This window comes from Hippocampus comes, unplaced genomic scaffold, assembly GCF_001891065.2.
Source record: "Hippocampus comes isolate QL1 unplaced genomic scaffold, H_comes_QL1_v1.1 scaffold22, whole genome shotgun sequence".
In the NCBI taxonomy this organism is placed as follows: Eukaryota; Metazoa; Chordata; class Actinopteri; order Syngnathiformes; family Syngnathidae; genus Hippocampus; species Hippocampus comes.
Genome location: NW_017806175.1, coordinates 1,711,229 through 1,737,288, shown reverse-complemented (window position 1 = coordinate 1,737,288; position 26,060 = coordinate 1,711,229). Strand labels below are relative to the sequence as shown.

Here is a 26,060-nt window from a genome sequence, read left to right as displayed (position 1 = left end):
TAGCGCTTGTGTTAACCTCCAGCCTAGCGAGACACAAAGGAGCGCTAAAGTGTTTAAGAATGCTTTATGGATGCATGACAAGAAGTTGGGGGCGGCGACTGCCGGGGGTCAGAAAGTATACAGGATGTGAATGAGATGAATTCACTTTTGCTTTACTGCTGAGTCACACTTGAGTTGAGCTTTGGGATGTTTCCAACCACGATGCAAAAAAGACGGCGGGCCGCCAAGCCACTGTTGTTTTTTTCTTTTTCCCACAGTGATTAAAGAGTTAAAGAGTACAGTTGAACTGGTTGACTTCCAATTTGATCTAATATCAAAACAATTTCAATCAATTTGGACCAAACCGTATTTATTAACAGTACAGAAAAATATCATTTTAACACTTGCAACTGTCATCCATGTAAAAAGAGAAGTTAACCAGCTACTCACCAAAATACCTGATGGAGGACACGTAAAAGCGAGGAAACAGGAAAGTGTTGTAACTGTATACCAGAGTGGATACTTTCCTCTGCCATCGCTAGAACTCCCTAGGTCTTTTGGCATCACAAAACCCCCACTAAAAAGCAAAAAAAATATTTGTCATTACATGCATATTCATCATAAAACTAAATGCAACAAAATGAAAAAGTTCCATACTCATTTTTGGATGCCAAACATGCCCAATGGAAACTGAACTGTTTGGAGAACAATACTGCCACCTGGTGGACGTGTGTGTATTGCTGGGATGAATAGGTGTCATGAATCATGAGAATTCATCCTGGCATCTTCTCGGCAACAGCGTGGTGGACGACTGGTTAGCATGTCGGCCTCACAGTGCAAAGGTGCAGGGTTCGATTCCGGCCTTCCTGTGTGGAGTTTGCATTTTCACCCTGTGGGTTTTCTCCAGGTACTCCGGTTTCCTCCCACATTCCAAACATGCATGTCAGGTTGATTGGGCACTCCAAATTATCCCTTGGTGTGATTGTAAGCGCAAATGGTTGTTTGTCTGTGTGTGTGTAGGGTGTACTCCGACTACTGCCCGAACACAGCTGGGATCGGCTCTTGCACGCCCGCGACCCTTGTGACGATAAATGGATTAGAAAATGGACGGATGGATCTTCTCGGCAAACTTAATTTCCAAGTTTTACATTAAATCTTGGTGGTCCTCTTTGAGTCACCGTGAGCCAAGTTGTGTGTGTGTGTGGGGGCGCTGTCGGGACCAGATCTGGCCCCATACATTCATACCAAGATGTGTTGCTTTTAATATCGGAACATAACGGTGATATCGTTACATCCCCACAGTAACCAAAACACTAAACGTTATATTTTAAAATGACAATTCAATAAAAAAGGAGCATTATCTTCACTCACACATTTATGATGCAGTTGTCGTGTTTAATCTTATTTTACTGAATTCTTTTAGTGACTGATGACTATAAAAGTCGTCTAGACCAAAATCCTAATTTATATTAGGAACTTTTTACTCACTTTTATTATACAAAATAATGCAGAATCAATACATATTGATTGACATTGAAAATGTGCGGCAAATAAAAGGTCTGTGTACCCGCTACCTTACTCTGCTTTTAATGGCCTTTGGCGACACCTTTTGGCCAAGCACGGTTCAACATTCCTTTCATTAATATGAATGTGTTGCAAATGTCAAATGGTTGGACAACAAAAAGAGGAAGGGACGAACGAATAAATTTAAACGCGTCTACTGTATGGCGAGAACTAACTGTCGGTAATACTTCGCTTAGCAATAGCTTTTTCACTGTCTGCAGTCAGACGACTGGCGTTCGATATATCTGCCAATCTTCTAGCTATGACTCAATGTTTGACGATAGCTCGAGTTTGCGACTAGTGTAGTCTGGATCAAAATGGCGTCCTAGTGCTAGGATGTAATGTGGTTATTACATGTCAACATGTCACTCCTTAGAATTTGTGCCTTCGTTAAATGTCTTAATCGACGCAGTTTTCTGGAAAAATGTACGTCTCGTGCCACTCTTACGGAATGCTGTCAGCTGTGTCTGTCGACGAGAAATTGCGCAGTTAGACGACTAGCAGGTGAGGCGAATGATGTTTAGTTTGTCTTTTTCGCAGTGTTCTTGGCTGAGGGCGTTGATGTTATTGTCTCATTTTAAATTAAAGCTGATTTACCCGATGTTCAATATGCGCTCAAACGAAATTTGATGTCGAATAAACAGGCAGAAAATAAACCAGGTGCGACATCAACTTGAATAACTTCGAGCACTTAAAATTAAGGCTAAAGGACAACTTGTGCATCGTGGATACAAACCAAGTTTTGGATTTTACTAATTCCGTTTTTGTTGTTGTTTCTTCATCCCAGATACGCATTTGCATCATCAACGAAGAAACGTGTCATTTTCCGTCCGAAAGACGGAAGATGCAAAGAAACGTGTAGTGGAACAGTGTCAGCTGTTAGATGGTAAGCTATTTTACACAGTTAGGTGCCAATCGTGGAATAATGGTCCTTTTTAATAGCGAAATATGAAGATATGAACATTTTTTCCCCATTTCCCCCCTCTAAGTGCTAGAGGCCAGAATCCAGCAACTTCAACCTGATGGCCTTCTTGATGTCCAAAAAGCAAGAGTAGAATTTCTTCATGCCCCCTCATCCGGGAGACACATCTCCTCTGCCAGAACTCATATGAACACACCTCAGGTTTCAAAATCGCCGCAGAATGCAGTGAGAGAATCATTTAAATCTCAGCCCACTCGCTGGATGGAGAAATTAACTCGAGAGAAGAAAAGCAAGATGAAAAGACGGCAGCACCTTCGTGAGAAACTGAAGAAGAACAAGGGGAAAATGGCAGGAAAGCATCCCGGTGGTGAAGGCACCTCCAATCTTCCTGGCACTAGTTACAAAACAATATCGAATAAAAAGACTGCTCCCTTGGATGAGAATAGCCATTTCATGAATTCCAACGCTCAGGCTGCTGTATCACAAACTGCCCCGAAAAGCAAACAAAAGGGCCCTAAGAATAAACCTCCCATTACAAAGGAAGAGATGACCGATGAGGAACTCGCACGGTTGGAGGAACTGGAGAGCAGGCTCAGCCAGCAAGCCAGCCCAGGGTTCTGCTCAAGTCAACCGGAGCATTCTCTGCAGGCCAGAGAAGGAGCTGTGGGAAACATCCGCTCTTCCATCTTCTCTTGGCTGGAGGCGTGCGTGTTTGCGGGGGAAATTGAGCGAGCGCACAATTTCCTGCTCAGCCAGCACAGAGTTCGGAGTCGACGGGCAGTTCTCGACACAGATGTCTATAACATCCTGTTGCGAGTCTCTGCCAAAAAGGTAAGGTGAAAGGTTTTCCTCAATTTCAAATTTGGATTTTTTTTAAGCAGATGCAGATTGGCTTATTTGGCAAAAAAAAAAAAAAAAAAATATAATATATATATATATATATTCAATTCACACTGGTCAACAGCAAATTGTACCCAACTAATTGAGAAGGACTGGGGCCCTAAATGTATTTTTGACACTGATTTGAAAAATGTATTTCCTCTTTTCGAGCACATTTGTTCTTTGAGGTATTTTCATTTTTTTGTGTTTCATTTTGAAGTCTAAAATATTGCCCGATATGGATTTTACCATGTAAAAATCCGATGTTTTGTTCTGAGTTATTGTTGTTTTTGGTAAGCTATGCGTTTTTGTCTTTATGTTGATGGAAGACCCATAAAAAATGTCCAGAATGTCTTGAAATTAGTTTTGAGGTTTCTTTACACCCAGCACAGATTAAAGACACCTCGTGCTGGATTTAGCAAAGCAGCCCCAGAACATAACTGAGCCTGCTACTTGTCTCACAGTGGGTACATCAAAAGGGTGGGGCTAACGGTTCCATTGTGAATTAAATCGTTTAGTCTCATGGAGTTCGTAGTTAGAATAAAAACATCTGCAGAGGTACAAATAAGTTACACTTGAGATCAAGTTGATTCTAGAATTGACATATTTTGCATTTTTGTCATTTTTTTAAACATATTGATTACATTTGAATACAAAGTTAATTTCTCTCTCTCTCTCTCTCTCTCTCTCTCTCTCTCTCTCTCTCTCTCTCTCTATTCTTTTATAGGGCACCTTGAATCAGATTGGCCGCTTGTTTATTCTTTTGGAGGAAGCAGGTCTGCGGCCAAATATCGGCTCATATTGCGCTGCTCTGGAATGTATGGGCCGGAGTGCTTACTGCGCTCCCCGAGTTATTACTTGGTATGTATACACCAACTACAGTATCACAAGGCTGCGTTTGAAATTGTATACAGTACTGAGAGCCAACAGCAGATGTCACGTTTTGTTCAGTCTTTTAGTTTTGAAGCTATATTTTGGTCGCTGCAATATTTCCACCTGCCCTCTTTTGTTACATAACAGTGAATTATTACCTCATGTTCAGAGACTTTTTACCAAGCAGATATTATTTGACCACATGCTTCAATTATTCCTAATTCATTGCCCTTCATGACAGCTTTGTATTCCCAATGACATCCAGTTTAACCAAAGTCATTTGTGCCCGGGCATAAAGTGGATGTTTTTTTTCCCCCATCACTTTATTATTTGTAGCTGTCATATATTTGTTGAACTACAAATGTTCCACCGATCGGTTTTCCTTGATATTTAAATCATTCCACTCCTCGGCCTGTCATTTGTATGACAGTCACTGGCTGCAGGTTAGCATTATCTGTGATGTGCAGTCCGGTCATGGCGAGTGTGTGCTCTGCATGTGGACCTTGAGGCGATGCTTTTTGAATCATTCCACTGTTGCTGTCAGCGCCCATCTGCCTCTGGATCAGGCTCACATTTTCATTCGGGCAGAAAAGGACTGTGGCAATGCAAGCACGGTCATTGATATTTTGCAAATGTTGTTTGATAACAATGAATACAGTTTGTCATGGAACCATAGTACCTTATGTGTATGTGTGCACAGGTGCCTGAACCAGATGGAGCAGGATGGCCTCTCTGTGGACGATGTCTTCAGGCAATGTGGGTTCCAGCATGATGAAAGAGACATGGTACTAAAGGCCGTACGCGTTATCCGCCCCGACTACCAGCCCACCTCAAACTTCACCACAAGCCAAAGCCTGCCTGTGTTGGTTCAGGACTTTTACGCAAAGGTATCTGACTTTTTTTTTCCATTTGTTTTTTTTTTCTGTTTTGTAAAAACACACAACAAATAACTGGAATTAGAGGAGATAACAATATAAAATTTTACAATTTTGTTGTCGCCACTTGATTCATGAAAGCAAGCTACTGCGAGACAGAACAAAAAAAGACTTGGCTGATCCTCAGAGTCAATGACACCTTCAAATCTACCAAAAAAAAAACAAAAGCAATGAAACTTACTTCCATTGGCAAAGTCTTATCTTTGTGAATCTCGATTTTCTGCAGTGACTGCAACCAAAACCAAATTATGGAGTAGATCAGACATAAATAGCACACATGGGTGTCATTGTCTCCTAATACCCCAAAAAAGGTTACTGAATAAAACCAAGTCCAGAGTTCCCATTAAATACAACAATGAGACAAAGCTTACCGATGAGTTGTATTTCTAATAGGGTAATTTGTTTTCATTTCTGTGCTGCTCTGTGGAAATGCTGCCTCGCACAAAACTGGTCCATGGTGCAAAAAAAGGGCTGCTGGTTAACAGGGCTTGAACAGAATTTTTAGTACGCTAAATTGTCCAAGGAGGCAATCATAGTGAATACAGTTAAGATACAGACCAGTTGTTAAATCCTGTTTCTACAAAGTTATAATCAGTTTCCTCAAGTAGATGCATGAGCTGAATTGTTCACCAGGTTTGGCATCTACTTACTGTAAATAATAAGGCCCGCCTTAAATAGACGCCGAACATCTCCCACCTCCTTCAAAAAAACAACAACAACAACAGAGGGTGCCACTAGATGGCTGTAATTACCTTCACAGAGACGGATAGCTCCAAGTGTAGCGCTCAAAGTCATTACCACCACATAAACTGTCTGCACAGCAGCCTTGGCCTAAAAGCTGAGGTTTGTGGTTGCGGTGCTGCTGCTAAACATTTCGGATTCTGTTTTCCAATGCTAACCTGGCAGCAGACAGCAGAGTAAAACATAGCTCAATCAACACAAATACAATTAACAAAGACCTTGATATCGGTATAGCAAACATCAGCATAAATATTACAGTGCATCTGAGCACAGGGTATTTTCTGTATTGCCGGAAACATTCGGCATTGTTTTTTTGGGGTTTTTTTTGCAAGATGGAGAAAAAAAATGGCATCAAGCAAACATGCAGAATGCAGTGTACAGGGTCTTCTGAGGAACATCGATTGTTTCTCCGTGCTACTCCCACTCTTCAAATTGTCAACTGATCTACAAAGCCTAAGCAGCCATTGTTCAATATTGGAGCCAGAGCCCACTGATTTCTACTGCTGTCCAAACATTATGCATTGAGGGTAAATGACTCCAGCACGCCGTGTTCCGGCGATGCTCCTTGTCAATGCAAGAACCTCAGTTATTTGGAATGTCTCTCACCTCACTGCCCTGCCTTCCCTCCCCCCCACACCTCCTCTTATCTTTCACATTTTTCATTCATTCCATTCCAAGCATTATATTTTGAGCCTTCACTTCATTCTGCTATCCTATTTGCTTTGTTCTCTCTCGTATCTTTGTTGACTAACGAGAGTTTTATTTATTTATTTATTTTTTGTGTTTGTTTCATAATTCAGAACTGACGTCATTGGCGACCTAACGGCTGAAACGCTGCCCAAATAAACTGGCTCGCTCGATAGCGAAATAGCAAACAGGATGGTCTCTCGTGGAGCCTCGGGAGACCATGTTGGTGGCAGAAGCTCAAGCTCATTAGAATACTGTTTGCTCTGTGTCACATGCTCATATAAAATGCAGTTTGATTTTGGTTCAGCTGCGAGAGAGTCGTTGCTCCTTCGCTCCCATACATTCGGGCCATACTAAAAGATATGATGAAATTGAATACTATGCATTGATGAGCATAGTTATTCTTACGTTATGACCATTTGCAGGTTTGTCATGGATATTTGGCAAAATAGGCTGATACATGAGATCAGATAAAGTATATGTATTTTGACATGGTGAGGCAGCATGTGATTCATGAACCAAGCTCTTTTTTTTTTTTTTTTTTTTTTTTTTTTTAACTCGCTGCTCCAAGTAACTCTTATGGCCTTGTCAAACTGCATAACTTCTTTGTCATTCACGACAGTCGCGCTGTCAGACTACTAGATAAATATCGTTCTGTGGCTTGGACCGGGCGAGATCTCACATCACACTCTTAAGTCGGTCACTGACCAGACCCTGCCTTGTCGTTGAATGCTTCCGTCAAGATTCAGTCCATGAGGTTTTAGAATTGCAATGGTCTTGATCTTTTTACGATTTGCAATTAAAATGTCAAATTAATGTTACCGTGTGTGTGTGTGTGTGTGTGTGTGTGTGTGTGTGTGTGTGTGTGTGTGTGTGTGTGTGTGTGTGTGTGTGTTCAGAGGGATAACCACCAGTACCCAAAGCTGGATTTCACTCGAGACGAGCTCCAGGAACGTTTCAAATTCCAGCTCAGCATTGAGAAGGCCTGCACGGTCACCATTGACTCTGTGGAGGCAGCCAAGCCTGTCACAGAAAACATGGCTAAAATGGTAAGCCATCTAGCAACCTAATCTTCATTCTGACATCAGACGTCTCCACAAATCTGCTCAGGTTAACTAGAACTGACAAAGCAGACCCAGAAAATGGGTCTCAATAGACTCAAGTGATAAAATGTAACTTTTTGTTGGACTGTCAAAAAAAAAAAAAAGGAGGAGGGGGGGGGGTCATTTTCTTATTTTCACTAGTGAGACATTTTGGAGGTCACACATTGTCCACTACAAGTATGGACGAAGGAAATGTCCTTTCTTTTTTCTAACCGTGGCATTTACAGTCCAAGCTGGCTCGTCCTCCTCTGCAGATGGGCTACGTGGGAAGCGAGTAAGCCGAGAGTCCCCAGTGGCCAAGGAGCATTTACAGAAGACAGGCAGGCAGGCAAGCAGGCAGGGCAGAATAATAACATATTGTATTGAGGGACTCAGGAGAGGAGGCGCTGAGAGTCACCTCTCCAACCCACCATCCAGACTGTCACAACTTAAAACTACTACACCTGCTGGCTAAAAATTTCTGATTGAAGATCAAGTATTCCACACTCAGATGGGCATTTCGCATTGCAGTGGACCCCAGGCCCTGTCCTCCACCGATAACGATAATCCACGTATACGGTATTTTCTCATCAGTCATAAAATCCATCATAAAGAATAATAATTAAAAAAAACACACACCCAGACTGTTAGTCACACTGAACTGTAAGTCACGTGTTTGGGAAACTAATTTTACAAAAAAAAGAAACAAAGAACAGTAGAGCTGTGACTTGCACCCCAAATCCCGAATCCCCTAATCATGTTGAGAGCAGCAAATAAATTCCGGTTGGATTCAAAACGCCTACTCTTAACGACGGAATTTTTTTCTTTTTAGTTTAAAAGTGCTTACAGAACTACAATCGTGCGTCGCATTGTGGCCAAAGGTGGAATCCTGATCTTCTTGCGCCTTTTGGTGCTATAAATAGTCAATCCTTGTTGTGGCGGATGCCGCGTGCTACTGTAGGAGGCGGAGCCAAACATTGAAAGAAATTAGCAGGAGGAAGAAGACGTAGAAGAAGAAAAAGTCGAAGTAGTAGTCCTGGCAGCTAATGTGGGGACTGCCCTCCCAGCGATCTTGCGAGTTTAAGTGAATTTACGTTAGCGTGCTTGCTAATATTATTCCAAATTTAGTTTGACTTTCAAGGCATATTATTTCAAAAACATGTTCGCGTGCACTTATGCACTTAGCGTTGCCCATTTAAGTTTTGGTATGTGTTGTGCTGTACAAACACACAATTTAACTGTTCTCTGTCACTTGTGCCATTTTTTTCATAGTGATGTCATATTTATTGGGAAATAAGGAATAATCCTCTATGTATCATCTAATCATTGTCATTACATAATTCCTGGTTACTCTCATATGATAACTTTGATTTGAAGGCATCTGGGTTAAACAAGCAATGCAATGCACAGACATTTTTCGTGCCTTGCCTGGAATTTCATAATGATTTGCCCTCTGTTCAGTGTAATATGTGATAAACAATCCCTGCTTGTATGCTGACTCCCGAGAAAATGTCACATCAGAATCCTTGAAAGAATAGTTGGCATTTAACCACTTTTCCCTTTTGCACTGAACTAGGGGAAACTGGATTTTGCCCAAATTTGTGCGTGTTCACACTGTGGTACAGCTTACCATCATTCGATAATTACACGACATCGGCAGCCATCACCTGGTGTCGAAAATTCATGTTGGATAGTGACAATTGCTTTCGACACAACACCGAGGGAGCAGTAAGTGTCAGGTGTTAATCTTCACACTCCTGTTCCAGCAATACCTTGACACGTAGGCTTTGTTCTTCCTCTATTTCGAGTCTCATACGACCCTCTGGGTTGACTTTGTCTGCCTGTTCCTAGCTGGGGCGGATGAGGAGGATGATGATGATGTTAATAATGTGTTTTATTTGTATGGAACAGTGCCATGAAAAAATCAGCGTTTTACAGGCAGTGTGAAAGAGGCTCTTATCACGTCAACTCCATTTGATTCATATTTCACCAATTCACAACAGAAGTTAAGGCATATGGAGCAGGTCAAGAACCATACTCTTCACAAGACATCATCGAAATACCGCATGAGCAAGCACTTAAGGCGAAGGAAGCAAATAAAAGCTCCTTTGAAGCAAGAATTGTCCATCAGATCCAAGACGCTGCCTCATCAGCAAAGCTGCATACGTGCACTTTTCAGTCGTTTATTGAACTACGGGAGAAACTTAAACGGGCATCTGGATCACGTCTTTTTTTTTTTTTTTTGGAAATTACAAGATTCTGAATCCGAGTCTTTGGTTTTAAGTATCTGCCGATTCCGACTCCCGATCCAATGCGTTAAGAATAAAAGAAAGGCGAAAAGGAACAACAAATGTAGTAGCAGTGTCGTTGACTGCCATTGTCTGCATTGTTAACGCAACCAATGTCATCCTTTTAGAGGGCATTGCTGCTGGAGCAGCGGGCTCAGTGGCACAAGGCCCTCCTCCAGGCTTTACGGGAGTGCAAGATGATCCTGGGGAAGACCAGCAGCAAGGACTTCAAACTCAACCTTTATCCCTACCTCTGTCTGCTAGAGGACAAAGTCTATGTGGATATCATGATACAGGTAATGCAGCCCGCCAACCTCAGCCGGCTTCTGAACCAAAAGCCACACGGCGGAGGTTCAAGGCTATCCTGCGATTGATTGACTCACATGACTGACTACTTGCTGCTGTGACCTGTGTCCCACCAGAGTGTTTCCAGCATCCCGCCCAGCGGAGAGTCCCTGATTACTGTAGCCAAAGATATTGGCATGCGCATCTACACCATGTACTCGGTCTACCAGAAGTACAGATATCAGATGGTGGATAAGCTGAGCAGCATTTACAAGGCATACACGGACCTCCTATCCAAAGACACCGAGGTATACACAAAAAAAAAAAAAACAGCACAAGCTAACGTTTTTCCAGAAGTCACACCAGATCCTAGACAAATGCCGTTTCAAATCACATTATATGGTTAAAATGACCAAAAAAACAACAAGAAAAAGATTCTCAAATGAGAAGTCATCCAGTGTTTGAGTGTTGGTAAATACTGTACTTAATATCTCAGCCGTCTTCGGGCAGTAGACCCTAAACTGGTTGCCAGCCAATCACAGGGCACATGTAGGCAAACTGTTCTTTGTATATTTTGTCTTACTTCATCCCTCCATCCATTTTCTGATCCGCTTCTCCTCACAAGGGTTGCATCTAAACACACGCACACAAATGAGAAAGAGTGGTGTTTTCCAGTGAACTCACTTTCTAGGAATCAGGTCAATACCGTGTGCTTCATGCGCAAATAAACTGTTCTTGACTTGAATCATGTCAATACTGTGTGCTTCATGCGCAAATAAACTGTACTTGACTTCTCCTTCCAGGCGCGCAACGTCCTTCCCAGGGAGGAGTGGTGCAAGCTGGAAACGGAACACCCGTCAGGGCCCACGCTCCAGGGCTGCGAATCCTCCTGGCCGTACGTGGTCACTCTGGAGCTGGGAACGTACCTGGTGGATTTGATGGTCAAGAACCTGAAAATCAATAGCGACATCCTGAACTCCGCCTACGAGAGGAAGTCCATCCCCATCCTTTACCACATGTACACTTTTCGCAGCAACCGACAGGTATCATGTCCGCCCATCTCTGTCAGAGGAGTGGCTCTGTCTCATCATATCTTTTGATTTTGTACAAAAAGGGATTGTTTACATCATGTTGTCATCTTCAGGATGCAAACGTGCATCGTTTCTTCTCCACGCACTCGACAGAATTGTTCATGATCAGTTCATCGATGAAGTGATCCACTGAATGAGAGAAAGACTTTTTCATTGGACTAATGACTAGAAGCATCTGAATACACTTGACCTTGGCTTTTTGTCAGTCTTAAGTCAGTGTCACCTTTTGCACCCCAATATCCAGCACGGCGCTCCCGTGAGGGCGAATTATAAAACCGCTTACCCTCCCGCGCAAAGAATCCAGGCTAATCCCTTTTTTTATGTGTCTCCTTTTTAATTGGCTTGCTGATTGGCTGTCACCAGACTCTGCAGGAGGGTGAAGTGACCGTGTCATGGGAAAGCGCGAGGGAAGACTTTGGGGACGGGGAGATAACTGAGCTTTCACCTTGCGCTTACCAGGCAGTTCTTGCCGCCGTCTCTGTCTTTGCCGTGACTCTTCTCCCCACCTTTTCTGTTTCTCTCTTTGGAGGTTAGCCCATCAGGGGAGCTGCCTAATGACTTTACGACACAGCGTGACAGTCTGAGAGGTGCAAAGCAATGTTGGGCTTGTTTATTCTTTGCTGTCAAATCACTGTATTTATTTGCCACAACACTATTTACAACGCATTCATTTTAAAGCCATAGCTTGAAGAAACAGTATATTAACAACAGTGGGGTAAATGAATTTTGTGTTGATAGTTGTGCGCATTTTTGTTGTTGGCATCATGTGGTGGAGGCATCAATTAGGTTTGTGTTCATAAAAATAAAAAAAAATAGTGTCGGAAATAGTTGAGTATTGAAAAGTGGCCGGGAATAAAATCCATGCTGTCCACATCCCACTAAACTACAAATGCACTTGTCACACAAGTGCATAAAATGTACATAGCCCCTGATATTATGTGAAAAATGACATTTCCGGTATATTTTGGTCGAAAAATAATTGCATCACAAAGTGCATGACATTAAATGCGGGGTTAACGTAACATGGGATGCAGGATGTTCAGCGACAAATTGTTTCTTTCCTTTTTGTGTGACTGCTCCCTTTAACGCGGTTGCGTAATTTAAGGTTTCTTCCAGTGCTGTAATTGCGTTTGATGAACTCGGTTCTCTCCTCTCAGGTGGGCTTCATCAAGCCCCACCCGATCCTGACTCAGATGCAGCAGGAGGCCGTGGAGACCAAACTGACCTTCGACTCCTCCGTGATGCCTATGCGCTGCCCTCCTGTACCCTGGACCTCGGCCAAGTTTGGCGCGTACCTGCTGACCCCGGCCAAGCTGATGCGTACCCTGGATGGGGCGACACAGCACGACGAGTTGTTGGAGAGATGCCAGAACCTTCACCCGGTCCTTGACTCCCTTAACCAGCTGGGTAACTGCGCCTGGAGGATCAACAAACCTCTCTTGGACATCATTATTTCCATCTTTAATGATCGGGGTAGTGAAAAGCTAGACATCCCTCCTCCCTTGTCGGAGGCCCCGAAAATTCCCCTTTTCAACTCGCAGGACTCGTCTTACACTGCCAGCGAGAAGGCCCACTTGAAGCGGGAGGTTTTCAACGCCAGAAAGAAATGCAGCGAGATGCACAGCTTGCGCATGGACGCTCTTTATAAACTCTCCATCGCCAACCACGTCAGGGATGAGGTCTTCTGGTTCCCGCATAATATGGATTTCCGGGGACGCACGTATCCCTGTCCTCCGTACTTCAATCACCTGGGAAGCGACGTGACCCGCTCCATCTTGTTGTTCGCGGAGGGGAAGCCGCTTGGGCCGAAGGGGCTGGACTGGCTCAAGATCCACTTAGTCAATCTGACAGGCTTGAAGAAGAGGAGCTCAGTGCAAGGAAGGCTGGAATATGCCAACTCTATCATGGAGGACATTCTGGACTCTGCTGACCGCCCCTTGAATGTGCGTCCATCTTTATTGCTATTTGCTTCACATTGTTTGTCAGCAGAATTATGAGGCAGATCTGCTAACTAGGAACCAAACCGATATGGATATTTTGAGCTCGATACCGATTCTGATATTTGGCGGAGTAAAATCCCCATCACCATAATCGGCCGATTAATTCAAAACATGTATAATTAATAAGATAGACTTTTTGGGGGGGGGGCCCTTAACCCTTATAACAATAAATATACAAATTAAAGGCACAAGTAACTTAACTTTACAACTAAGAGAAACATCTTTTGGGGGGTGAGTTTGAATGGCATTTGTTGTAATATGTAAAAAAAAAAAAAAAAAAGGCACGAAAATCTGCAAAGTTTGGCCAAATTTAAAAGTGCAAATAGCAGCCAATGAATTGGTCACGCCAAAATGCTAACCACTAAAGAACCCAGCTGCTAATGTTCTATAATATACCTCAGAACCCTTCAAATAAATCACGAATATAATTGAAAACATTAAGACAATAATCCACTCAGGTGACGTGCCCACTTGCTAACCAATCGGCGGCTTAGCTGCCCCGCAATTAACACTCGCGGCAAATGTGCAATACAGCATGTTTTTTCCTATGTTTTGAAATTATGTTGTACTTCTCAACTATTCAAACCGACGTTAACGTTTTGTATATTGGCCTGATCTAAAATATGTATGCAGGGTGACATGCCTGATGCTTGTTATTTGTCGCCTCAGGGTAAGAAATGGTGGATGAATGCAGATGAGCCGTGGCAAGCTCTCGCCTGCTGCATGGAGATCGCCAGCGCCGTGCGATCTCCCGACCCAACCCGGTTCATCTCTCATTTTCCTGTTCACCAGGTACCATCAATGTTTGCATCCACCCCATTTACATTTGCGCTTGTCCGCATTCGGGTCGCCGGTCACCTGGAGCCCTTTCCCTGCTGATTTAGGCCAAGGAAGGGGCCATTACTATGGACAATATGCAGAGGGGTCAAACTCATTTTCATCAGTGGCCACATCATAGTTATGGTTTGAGTTGGAGAGTTGTCTAGCTGGGTCAAAATTAATTGATTAGTCAACAACTAATCGATTATCAAATTAAGCTGTTTTAATAATTGAGTCATCTCGATGGGCAGCATATGAACCAGAGCACATTTCTTCTCTTTTGAGTCTCGGATATAGCTACCAAATTTAGATTTTGACCACCATTCATGTTTTTAGCCGCACTTTTAAAGGCCACATGAAAACCATCCAAGGATTTCTTAAAGGAGCAGTTACCTCTTAATGACAGTAACGGATGACCGTGCGGACAGCGATTTCAACAGGCAAATGCAAAATGTTCAATATGATGATCAAAATACGATAGAAAGTACATGATCAAAATAATTCCTTCTGTCAAATAAGTCTTTGTGAACCCTGTTAAAAGAACGATTTCTTATCATTTAACCGCTTCTGATACACACTCTAGTTAACAGAGCATGCTAAAATCACGTACATCCCACTGGAAAAAAATTGGACAAAATCGACGAAACACATTTTGAACTACAGATATCATTCATATGTCTGCAAATGTTTGGTGCGACCTCATTTTTGTGATGACTTTGTCTTTCTGAGGAGGACACGAACTGCACTTTATATTGACTTTGTACCTCGCTCTTAGTTTTCGTTTATTGGTGTAACGTGAGATTTTTCATGTGCCTCGGCTCGATAAAGCCAGCGAAACCCTGCACTCAAGAGCCATTCTGCCTCAATGTTATTGTGGAAGCGCTGCTGTACGGTAACTACATCACTTATTTATTTATCGCTCGCTTTACTTTTCATATGGACTGAAAAGCGAGTGGTCCAGCGATGTATTACCCCCCACCCCACCAACCCCCCATTTTGAGGGGCACATCAGCATCTGCGAGGAGCTTCACTTATCACAGATGTACTTCACAACGTGATTTTGATTTAGCAGTACAAGTTTTTGCAATATTTTGTCTCATTCATGTATGGGGGGGGTGGGGGGGTCATAATGTGTCAAAAGTTGCTGCTCGCTGCATTACTTTGGCTCATGTGACCGCCTTATCATTGCCCATACTGATGTTTCGAAAAATTTTATTTTGTTGTATTGTGATATCAATCCAATAAGGAATCATCCGGACTCTTTACGTTTCAAAATGATCACATTATGCTGTTTTGCTCTATAGAGGATTACTATGAATTCATTAAAGTGCTTATAATAATAAATGAGGTCCTCAGTATCATGCTGATGGATGCAATATCCCCTTCATATTTTAGCTAAGGATTAAGACATTAATTATTCATTTAATTATTAATGAATGAACATATCTGAATGTCTGGGAAGTATTTAGTTTATTGTATTTTTGACACATGCTCTTTAGATTAATCTTTTCTGTGCTTAATATGTTGTTTTAATTGTCCATTTCCCCCTGCATGCACCCGACCCACATCCTCCATCCATATTTCTGTTCTCATTTCCATCACACGGCTGCTTTTAATCTCCCCTACCATCTCCTCCAGGACGGCTCTTGCAACGGGCTCCAGCACTACGCTGCGCTCGGCCGAGACGTTATTGGCGCCACGTCAGTCAACCTCATGCCCTGTGATGTGCCGCAGGACGTGTACAGTGGAGTGGCGCAGCAGGTCAGAGCACAACTCAACATAACTGCCATGCACTAGATGGGGAAACTGTCTGAGGTACCATATTTGCGGATATACAGTACACTTATGGGTCACAACATTAGGCACAGACACCAAAATTAATGCTCATTTTTCATCAAACATTCATCAGGGTATTTCAATTAATACAGGTAGTGGTTGTGTTTTCCAAAAGTGTAAATGTGTACTGCACCATAATGATATATTGGAAAAGAGCAAGAGCAATGGCTAATATTTTATACTAACAGTGTCACATTGTACCATCACTCCATGTATTTCCAGTAAACAAATCCCAATTTTCCAAACTAACAAATTTATCACCCCGCAATATACATCCAGCATCATGCCCAAAGATGACCATTATGAAATGAACCTGCGGCCATTGATTTCTGTCGGTGTAAAAAACAGGATTTAAGAGGATGACATTCAGTCATATTCAGCAAAAACTAGGGTGAGCTGAAATATTGTACTTCCTGTTTCTACATATAGTGTGCATCCATCTAGTGTTTGACTTTGGAATTGCACTCAAACTGACGGGAAGGGAAAACAAAATAAACTTATGAACTATCCAAAAAAACCCTGCGAAATAGCAGGACTACAAACCCGTAAATTGTGTCACGTGGGATTTTCTGTAAATTTTAATTCTAAACTATAAATGGCAAGTTTCACCTTTGAAATAATCTCCCTGGAGTCTAACACACTTTCCCAACCGCCGCCGTGCCTTTACGCAAGGATTCTTATCTGGAAGGATTCTGGAAGGATTCTTCTGGAATCCTCTAGATTGCCATCATCATGGGTCATCTTTAGGGCATACACGTTCTTCTCGGCCAGGAACTGTAAGATGCTCAGGCCATTGTGAGCAGCCATGAGTTGTCTTGCTACAACTGTCACTTGTCTTCTCGCACACTGTATGAAGCAAATGTTGCAGAATCTCTTTGTAGACGCACCGGGTGATAGTCTTGCCCATATGATAGTTGACGAAATTAGCATATTGCCACAACAGATAGTGACGATTACTTTCAACAAAAAATAGTGCAAGAAGTGATTGTGCACTTCCTAGCCTTGTTGCCTTGATTGCATCAAATTGCAACAAGGGTCGGCCGCCTCCTGTTTTCCCACAACAGTGTCAGTGATTGTACTCCCGCCCAACATGCTTTGTGTTTCAGGTTGAGGAGTTCCGAGCCCGCGATGCTCAGAACGGCCTGAAGATCGCCCAGATCCTGGAGGGCTTCATCAACCGGAAAGTGGTCAAGCAAACCGTGATGACGGTGGTGTACGGGGTCACACGCTACGGGGGAAGGCTCCAGATCGAAAAGCGCCTGAAGGAGATTGATGAGTTCCCAAAGGTACAGTAGCGAGAGGGGTGAGGGTGGGGAAAAAGAGGGAGGAGTTCCCTCACGCTGCAGCCGGGTTTATTTTTAGCATGGTCTCTGCACAGGATCTCCTCCACTGTATGTGGGGCACTCTGCACAATGTGCATATTTGCTAGAAGGTGTGCAACCCTGCTAAGGACTGTTCTCCTCCCGCTTCCGCACGTTTATCACGCAGATGACAGCATCTGAGGATATTTTCATCATGTCGCTCTGACCTTGACACAGCAGATTAACAACAGCCACTTACAGTATTCACACACGCAATCAGCATGCAGTGAAATATTATACTAGGAGTGGACGGGAACAAATAACAGACATGTGATACCGCGCTGCTATTTTTAGGCCCGCATGGGCACAAATGGGTCCTCTGTGGTCAGCGCTCGTTCTTCACGATCATCTAATCATCTCAAATCAGTCGCATTATACCAAAAGTTGATCTTATTTCCAGTGCGCATGGGAGCGACATGGCGGTGCTATCTATTATTATCTTGCACTCAGGAGTGTTGTTGCCGATGACTTTTGCATCATATCTCCTAATTGCTTCACCAGGGAATTTGTGGGGAATGGTTATAAGTGACTGATGGTGCAGCGGGCTGCGTGGTTGATCAGGACATACTGTCATTACATCGGAAATAGTCCCAGTTAGTCTTCAATCTTCTTTTGCTTTTGCAATTTATGGGCAGCGGAAGCTCAAAGTGCAAATAATCTGGAGCACATCCATAAATTTGGACTGCAAAAGCGGTGTCACGCGATTTCAAATTTTAACTCGGTTAACAGCTGCAGGCTGAACTCCGGTCGTGTGGTGTGACCAGTGGGTACCATTGACGGCAAAGGGAAAAGATGTAACAATATCCACAATAAGTGAATTCATTCCGACATTGTAAAGTACCTTGCTGCTCAATGAGCAAGAAGATGATCTATCACCGTACATAAATTTGTCATTACTCTCTTAAAATGATAACCGAAGTCAGAGTTGGACAAAAAATAAATAAATAAATAAAAATAATAATTAAATTAAAAATGCCCTCATGATGCTAGCCACCACTGCTAAAATCAGCTACATTCTTAGTTAAACAGATCCTTCAATGAAATAATATGAAATGAAATGATTAATAAATGTAATACACTTAATAGTTGATTCCATTTATAGTGTTTTCTGGAAAAATAAAAACCTGAAAAAATGACTGGCCATTATTTTAGCAAGCTATAGCCAAAAGCATAATGGCTAATGACTAGCTAGAAAAAGGCCAGAAAAGCATTTAACCTGTTCTAGGGTGAGTAGTACTTTTTTGTAGTCTTAATTCATTTATTTATTTAATAGCAGTTAACTCTTCCTGATAGTTGTATGACAATGAAAAACGTTAAAACGTTTCTTAACATACTCCATAAAGGTTTTATGAAGAGATACATTCACTTTTTCCCTGTGTAAGTTGATTTTTTTTTGTTCAAGGTGAACAACTTCGAAGCCCTCTAGTGTCATATTTTATACTGTAGCATCTCATCGGTCTGTTTCAGGAATATGTTTGGGAAGCGTCTCACTACCTGGTGCGACAAGTGTTCAGTGGCCTAAAGGAGATGTTTACAGGAACGAGAGAGATCCAGGTGGGTGTGTTAGACTAAAGTCCTCATTCAAGCCCTTCTGTTTTGTCTTGAAATTTGAAATTCATAATAAACTGGAGTCTGTGTCCTTTGTCTCCACTGAACTTGTCAAATTTGGAACAAAATTTATAATTCAGGATGTCAACATTTTTAGGGACGTCGGAAGGCAGCTAACATCCCCAAAGTGTGATTTGGTGACTCGTGCATTGATGAAGAAGGCAGCTAGTAGCCGGGAAAACTATTGTGAATTGCACAACGCATCGACCATTGACACGTCGTACTTTTGTCGCAATAATATGCTTCACTGCAGTGCAAAGACAGATTCATTCACATCCGAATGGGGGTCATTTTCCGATCAGGTTATAAGGGACTCAACGGGGCTGCTGCGCTCCATGAAGGGAGTGCAGGGAAACCAAGCCACATTTTTTTTTCTTTTTAATGTTTGGAACAATCACAACATGTTACGGCCGTGACAAGTTAGCCTGCAGTGATTCCTGTAACATTTGGCAACCCTTCGTTTTGGAACATAAACAATTTTGACGATACAAGCCTTGGCTTTTTGCTGGCTGGAACATATTAATGCAATTTGAGTTCATTTCAATGCTGAACATTTATTTGAGATTCAGTACATTGTGTTTGAGTCTTAGGGAACAAATTAAACTTGTAAGTCAGGATACCAACAAATAATTGCCACCACTTTTATGATCACATATTTCAAGCTTTGCTCAAGGGCATCTCAACGAGAACAAAGCTCTCTCTCCTTCCCACCCCATAATCATATTTTCTCAGAAGCAACAGATACATGAACATCGGTCCACAGATGAAATATACTTGTAGCCAGCTTGGGATGAGTAGCTTCCAGCACCGCAGAGGGGAACATCTTCCTCTTATTAATGACTTGTTCTTGGCATTATCAGGTGATGAAAAATTGCCAATGGCGCACATTCACCTCGTTGCCTCCATTAATCGCGACTTATACCTGGCGGGGACCGTGTGCATTATCTTCACAAGCGGAGCGCGGCCCGCTACGCTGATAGAACCTGTGCCCGCCCGCTGCGGCGCTCCTCCTTTGTGGATTGAGCGGGGACAGCCCGGGTTTGAGAGAAAGAATTTACGGTGGCGAATCAATCCCGCCGCTGACCTCTTTCCTTGCTAGAACACGTCCTATTTATTCTCGGCACACTCTCCACCTCGGCCCGCCACCTATCAATCCACTCATTGATCAGTCAGTCTCTAACTATGTGGTTAGTCCATCCGTCACTCCCCGGCTGTCTCCTTGTCTTTGTTTCTGGCTCAGAGAGAGAAATAAGATGAGAGCGCATTCGCCTCGGGAAAGACTATGATCATCCATCTTCCTCACAGACGGGTGTGTTTGTGTGTGTCTGTGTGCGTTAGAAGGAACTTAGTGGCATTACTAGGGCTTAAAGACAAAATGCTGTGGAACTTTGCAATGTTTTTTTTTTTTTTTTGAAACAACAATCCATGTGTTCCTCTGCAGGTCGGCAACAATTGTTTGCCTAAAAGGAAAGGTCATATCGATGATGTATTGATGATTACTAAATAGAACAAGAACAATAATAACAATAATAAGTCCACTTCCTGAACTGTGTCCCCTTTTCTAAACATGCACACCAAATATAGGCTGCCTAACTTGTTTAATCTATTTCCTATCAGGTTGACAAAGGTGGTTGCAAAACGTTTTTCAGACATACTTTGATGCTGGATCATGTGCTTTCAATTGCTTGAAATAGTTCATCATTCTTGTCACAAGAGTTGCAATTGAATGAAGGAGTGTTAGGGGCCATGGTTGCAAAACGATAACACCGGGGAACACAATCCTCATAATTTTGCTTTCTGTTCGCAGATATTGATACTACTGACCTATTGGGAGCTACACGCACCTCTCACCGCACTGTCTCAGTTATAACTGCAAAAACAAGTTGCCAGCCAGTTTTATATGAGTCGTCGTAATCCGCTCTTCTTACTGCATTCTTAGTACGCTAATCAGTGGAAATGCTACAAATTGCATGACTTATGATTTTGACATTTTTATTCTCTCGATTTGTTTAAGCTCACGTTTTTTTCCTCATAAACTACGACTCTGTTGCCGTGCTGCTGATCTTGTCAAAACACAATTATGCTTGTGATGTCATTTGAGCCATGGTCTTATTGATTGAGGGTGGTCTCTGTTTGTTGCAGGACTGGTTGACGGATAGCGCCAGGCTCATATCCAAAGCGGGACACACGGTGCAGTGGGTGACCCCCCTGGGTTTGCCCATCATCCAGCCCTACCACCGCACACGTAGCAAAATGGTAAGCAAACGTACAGAGCGGCGCTATGCATGGAAACTCAAAGACTTTATCCTGAGCTAAAAAAAAAAAAATAAAGTATAATCAGTAACACTGGCCTCACAATACCTCCATGATGGTTTCTTCTCCTCTAGCTTTGTCTCCTGTTTGTACAGTTGGCGCTACTCTTATCTCTAGTTTTGCATTAATGTGATAGCGCTCTGTGCTTCAATTGGACATTTTTTTTTTTAATATGAAATTTCCTCCAGTGGGCCAAACAATGCTATGCCACTTCTTTCACGATGGTGTTAACCCAGTATTGTCCAACCTTTATTGAAATAAGGCACGTATTTTAAATGAGAAAAATCTCATGGTTACCCCCCAAAAAAAAAGTCACAGAAAGTATACTGCATCCTGAAATGACGATCTTGTCTCAATTCACTCACAAATTACTTATTCGGTGTTATGTCAGGACCGGTTTAGTGGAACATAAGGCTGATGTACATACTCACAACAATTGAAGAAATGCACACACATCTTAAACAATGATTTTTGAAAGAGGATCATTCGCCTTAGCAGACCCGATGAAGGCTGAAGACACACGAGTGTGTCATTTGGGAATCACTGTGTGAGCCCAACTGTTAGAACAGTACGAAGGGTACCCAATGTTGCTGCTTGAGCAAAAAGAAAAAAAACGGACAGTAAAAGTATTTGCACTTGTCATGCAGAGTTTCTCATTGCAGCCCCAAAATGAATATTCCTTAGCCAACTCACTTCTTGCTTCCCTCACTGTGCTTTGGCAAGGATTAAGAATGTGCTGGTAAAAGATTTTTTGGGGGATGTTATTGAAACTTTCTGTCCTGCTGGCCACCGTACTGTCTGGACTTTCTGAACTTGAGAAATATTGTATCTCGTCAACCCCTTTGTGAGTAAACAAGGCCCACTTCCTGCGTATGGATGAATGATTACATCTCTTAGCTCGCCTGGCTTTTTGTTCGAGCCGCCCGCATGCCATTCTCAACATTTCCAAAACGCGGGATGCTTTCCCAAGCCGGAGTGCTCCGGCTAGAATGTCCAGGTCCTGATAGGTTGGGTGTTGGTGAGTGCAGCGCTGATGGTGGCGTGAGATTGGCATGAGTGGCCCCCACTGAAATGGAGCTCCACAACATCATTAGAGTTGTTTGTCACCGCGGAGAGGCTGACAGTGGTGCGTCTGAGACATAAATGTCAATGTGCCAGCACTTCTTTAGATAGCGCGCCAGGGTGTGCGTGCGCGTGCGTGCGTGTGTGTGTGTGCGTGCGTGTGTGTTTATGATCAGTTATTCCTTGTGTTGAAGCAACACTTCTGCCCTCATTTTTGGCGAACACGTGTTTGCAAGTGTTTGTGTCTCTTCAGTCTCCTCTTCAGAACCTGAAATTCATGCAATGCATTGACGCATTATATTTGAACACAAAAGCATTTTTATATGTCCAGCCAAAATAGCTGCGATAGGTGACCCGCGACGTAGCAGCGGATTAATGTGCCGTTACTTGAACCGCTTTTTGAGGACGTGAGTGATTATATCCAAAGGCTTATTTGCAAAGTAAATGAAGGACGCGGCCATCCTGTATGGCAGATGCCATACACGTGCGGGCGGCAAGACCTTATAGCTTGCCCACGGAGCTGTCTTCTCTTAAGTATGACATCAAGCAGAGGGGTTGCTTCAGAAGGGGGAGTGACACCTCACAAGCAGGTGCAAGAGAGCTGCGCTAACAGATGGCGGCTCCCCCGAGGGTCCGTCTCTCATCCCTCACTTTCTTCTGATTGATTCTGCTTGGTGTCATGTCCAGCATGGACAAGGAGGCTGATTAACCCTTTTGAAGTTTTTTTGTATTAGCACACACAAACACACACACAATCTCCCCATCTCCTCTCTGCTTCTTCAATCCAAGGCCATTGTGTTGCTGTGAGGGGGTCATTCATAATTAGACAAGGGATAGGATTGCAAAATGAGGAGCCAGGCACTGGAAGAAAACCAGCAAGTGTTGGGAAAGGGGCGGCATCATCATTTAGTGCATGCTAAATTCAGTCCCCACTCACTGACGGTGTAAACGCGTGTGAATGTTTGTCCATCTCGATTGTGTATGCGCCCCACGACTGGCTGCCGACCAGTCCTTGCTGTAGTCCGCCTTTGGCTGGGAGTCATCTGAGATGCTCCAGCAAACACATGACCCTGAACAGGACAAGAAAATGGACAGATGTATTACATTTGGTAACCTTATGAGTAATGAGGTGCAGGATTGAAAGGGAAGGCGTCAAAAAATGTGTTGCGGTTCTTTTTCCATTCAACTATCCGCTCGCGCCGCTAGTGACCTGGCACTTACACATACCCAGATGTACTCCAGTACCGTATTTTCCGCACTCAAAGGCGCACCTAAAAGCATTCAAATTTCTCAAAAGCCGACGGTGTGCCTTATAAACCGGTTCGCATGATATATCGATCAATCTTCTGATTTCTTGGACTTTGTATTTTAAATGTTCTGCAAAGCGCTTTGTTACAGCTGCAGCAGTTGTGAACGCTTTATATAAAGCCGGATTGTATTTTATTCCCTTTAGCGTAGCTCCATTTAGTGGATGCATAACGCAAACGCATCCACTATTCTAGCTTCTATTCTATTCGCCTTACAATGCGGTGCGCCCTATATATGAAAACAGTTATAAAATAGGCCATTCATTGAAAGTGCGCCTTATACTCCGAAGCACCTCATCTTGCGGAAAATACGGTACTTGTTATGGCTGAAGAAGGCGAGGAAACGAGAGAAGAACGAAATGTCAACATACATCGGAGGCTCCCTAACAGGATTGCGAGACACTAATTGGATCAGAAGTCACGCCGGCTCACATTGTTTGTTTATTTTTTACTTCCCTTTCCTCAATCCTTGCTGTTGGTGGGACAGGGTGTGGTCATCTTTTTGACTGGATTTTTCACTTAATAGTGTGACAGCAGGCTTATGGTCTAAGTCCTCCATAGGAGGCCAGGAGCAGCGAGGTTATGCTGAGGGTAATAATTTCCCCAGACGGTTAACTATTGCACCTCATTTGTTCATAGATGCTCACGGGCTCGAAAATCTTAACGAGGTTTGGTTGTTACGACAGCAGTGCAAAATTATATACCGTAAAACAATTATAGCTGCTGTGGAAAATCCTCTCTGCAACGGATGGACTCACACTGGGTCTTTCTCGGAAGCGCTCTCCTGTGAAGTGGCTTGAGGCGGTCATTCATTCAGAAAGCTCTTTTTCCACTTTCCTTCGCTAACAAACATTCCATCTGGGCCAAAGCTAGAAAAATGTCCGCGTCAAAATGTCTCTACACCAGGGGTCGGGAACCTATGGCTCGCGAGCCAGGTGTGGCTCTTTTGACAATTGCATCTGGCTCGCAGATAAAACGAATTATTCTCACTTGTTTAATCCATCCATCGATTTTTCACTGCTCATGTCCTGTTCAGGGCTGCAGGAGCAATTTTAATTGGATGATACTGGCCTATGTTGGCCGTTGCTGGGTAAACGCCCCCTTTTGAATCAGTCTGCTTGATCATTAGCTCAACGCTAACCCTTTGACAAAGCAGATGGTGAAAAGAAGAAAAAAATGACGAGTATGGTACACTTCAGGACGAATGGACCTAAGAATTCGTCTTCGTGGTTAGAACAGGTTCTGCGGTGTGTCTAATTTGCGATGACAAAACTGCAGCGGTGAAAGTAAAGCGGCACTTTGACACACGCCACGCTACGTTCACATCAAAATACCCCGCCGGTGACAGCAGAAAGAAAGCGTGCAAGCTAGCCAGCAGCAACTCCGTGTAAGGCGACTCTAATTCCGCGAGCTTTGCTGGATCTTTAGCAATAGTAAGGAACGGAAAAAAACATTCACATTAATGGTGAGTTTTATCACTCAGTTATTTAAAAAAATAAATTGAGAGGCTTATTGTACTGACATTTTGTTAAACTCACTTTTAAAATACAGTATATTATATGGCTCTCACTGAAATACATACATCCAAATATTTTGCTTTCATGGCTCTCTTGGTCAAAAAGGTTCCCCACCCCTGCTCTACACAAAACTTCTCTAGCTTCCTGATATTTCCAGCCACAATTGTGTCGAGTTTTACCCGGTGTTGGAATTTTAAATTCAAGGAACCAAAGCTTTATGAGATTTTATGGGACATCTGAATCGGATCGAGCCGTTCCCAAGGGGTGACACGATGTTCCGTTGATCTGGCAGGACCCAGCGGCATTTTGGGGTGACATCATAACAAATGCAGCTCCACTTTCAAGGACAAGGAGGAGAGTTTGGTTTAAAAAAAATAAAATAAAAAAGTGGTGTGCCCGACTACATCATCATAACAAATGCAGCTCCACTTTCAAGGACAAGGGGGAGAGTTTGGTTTAAAAAAAAAAAAAAGAAAAGAAAAAGCGGCGTGCCCGACTACATGCATTTAACCCTTCCAGGGACAGCGGTTACTACAGTGGACAGTTTATCATGTTATCAGGTTACGGGTTGTCATTAATTGGTGCATGAAACGGTTAAATATTAGATGACCATTTGCGGATTGAAGCTTTATGTTGTGAACCGAAAGGGACGAATGGGGAGGGCTTGCTTCTCTGTGGTTCGTGATTGCTTTTGTACGCGTCGTCATGTGCGGCTCTCAAGTGATTTACACCGCGGGGGGCTCGTCCTCCCCCTGCCGCCTTTCTCCTCCAGGTTAGCCAAGGTTCTCGTTCATCATAGCTTTGAGTCAGGTCCTCAATACACACTTGCGTTGTGAATAAAAAGGGCCACAAATAATGACCTCATTTACTAGCCGGCCTTCCTTTTGTCACAGCAAAGGTAGCTTCCATTAC

The 26,060-nt window shown here is 43.1% G+C and overlaps 1 protein-coding gene across 1 annotated transcript in view; it reads left to right on the top strand.

Annotated features, from left to right (window-relative positions):
- The first annotated feature begins 1,834 nt into the window (after positions 1–1,834).
- Positions 1,835–26,060, top strand: part of polrmt (polymerase (RNA) mitochondrial (DNA directed)) — a 44,223-nt gene continuing 19,997 nt past the window's right edge. Inside the window, exons 1-15 of the mRNA XM_019896606.1 lie at positions 1,835–2,046; positions 2,330–2,428; positions 2,532–3,295; positions 4,071–4,204; positions 4,917–5,103; positions 7,479–7,628; positions 10,078–10,245; positions 10,372–10,542; positions 11,038–11,277; positions 12,483–13,268; positions 13,995–14,117; positions 15,783–15,905; positions 17,087–17,266; positions 18,809–18,895; positions 21,092–21,205. Coding sequence (XP_019752165.1) covers positions 1,884–2,046; positions 2,330–2,428; positions 2,532–3,295; positions 4,071–4,204; positions 4,917–5,103; positions 7,479–7,628; positions 10,078–10,245; positions 10,372–10,542; positions 11,038–11,277; positions 12,483–13,268; positions 13,995–14,117; positions 15,783–15,905; positions 17,087–17,266; positions 18,809–18,895; positions 21,092–21,205 — 3,489 coding nt within the window. The 5' untranslated portion in view covers positions 1,835–1,883. The remainder of the gene's footprint in view (positions 2,047–2,329; positions 2,429–2,531; positions 3,296–4,070; positions 4,205–4,916; positions 5,104–7,478; positions 7,629–10,077; positions 10,246–10,371; positions 10,543–11,037; positions 11,278–12,482; positions 13,269–13,994; positions 14,118–15,782; positions 15,906–17,086; positions 17,267–18,808; positions 18,896–21,091; positions 21,206–26,060) is intronic.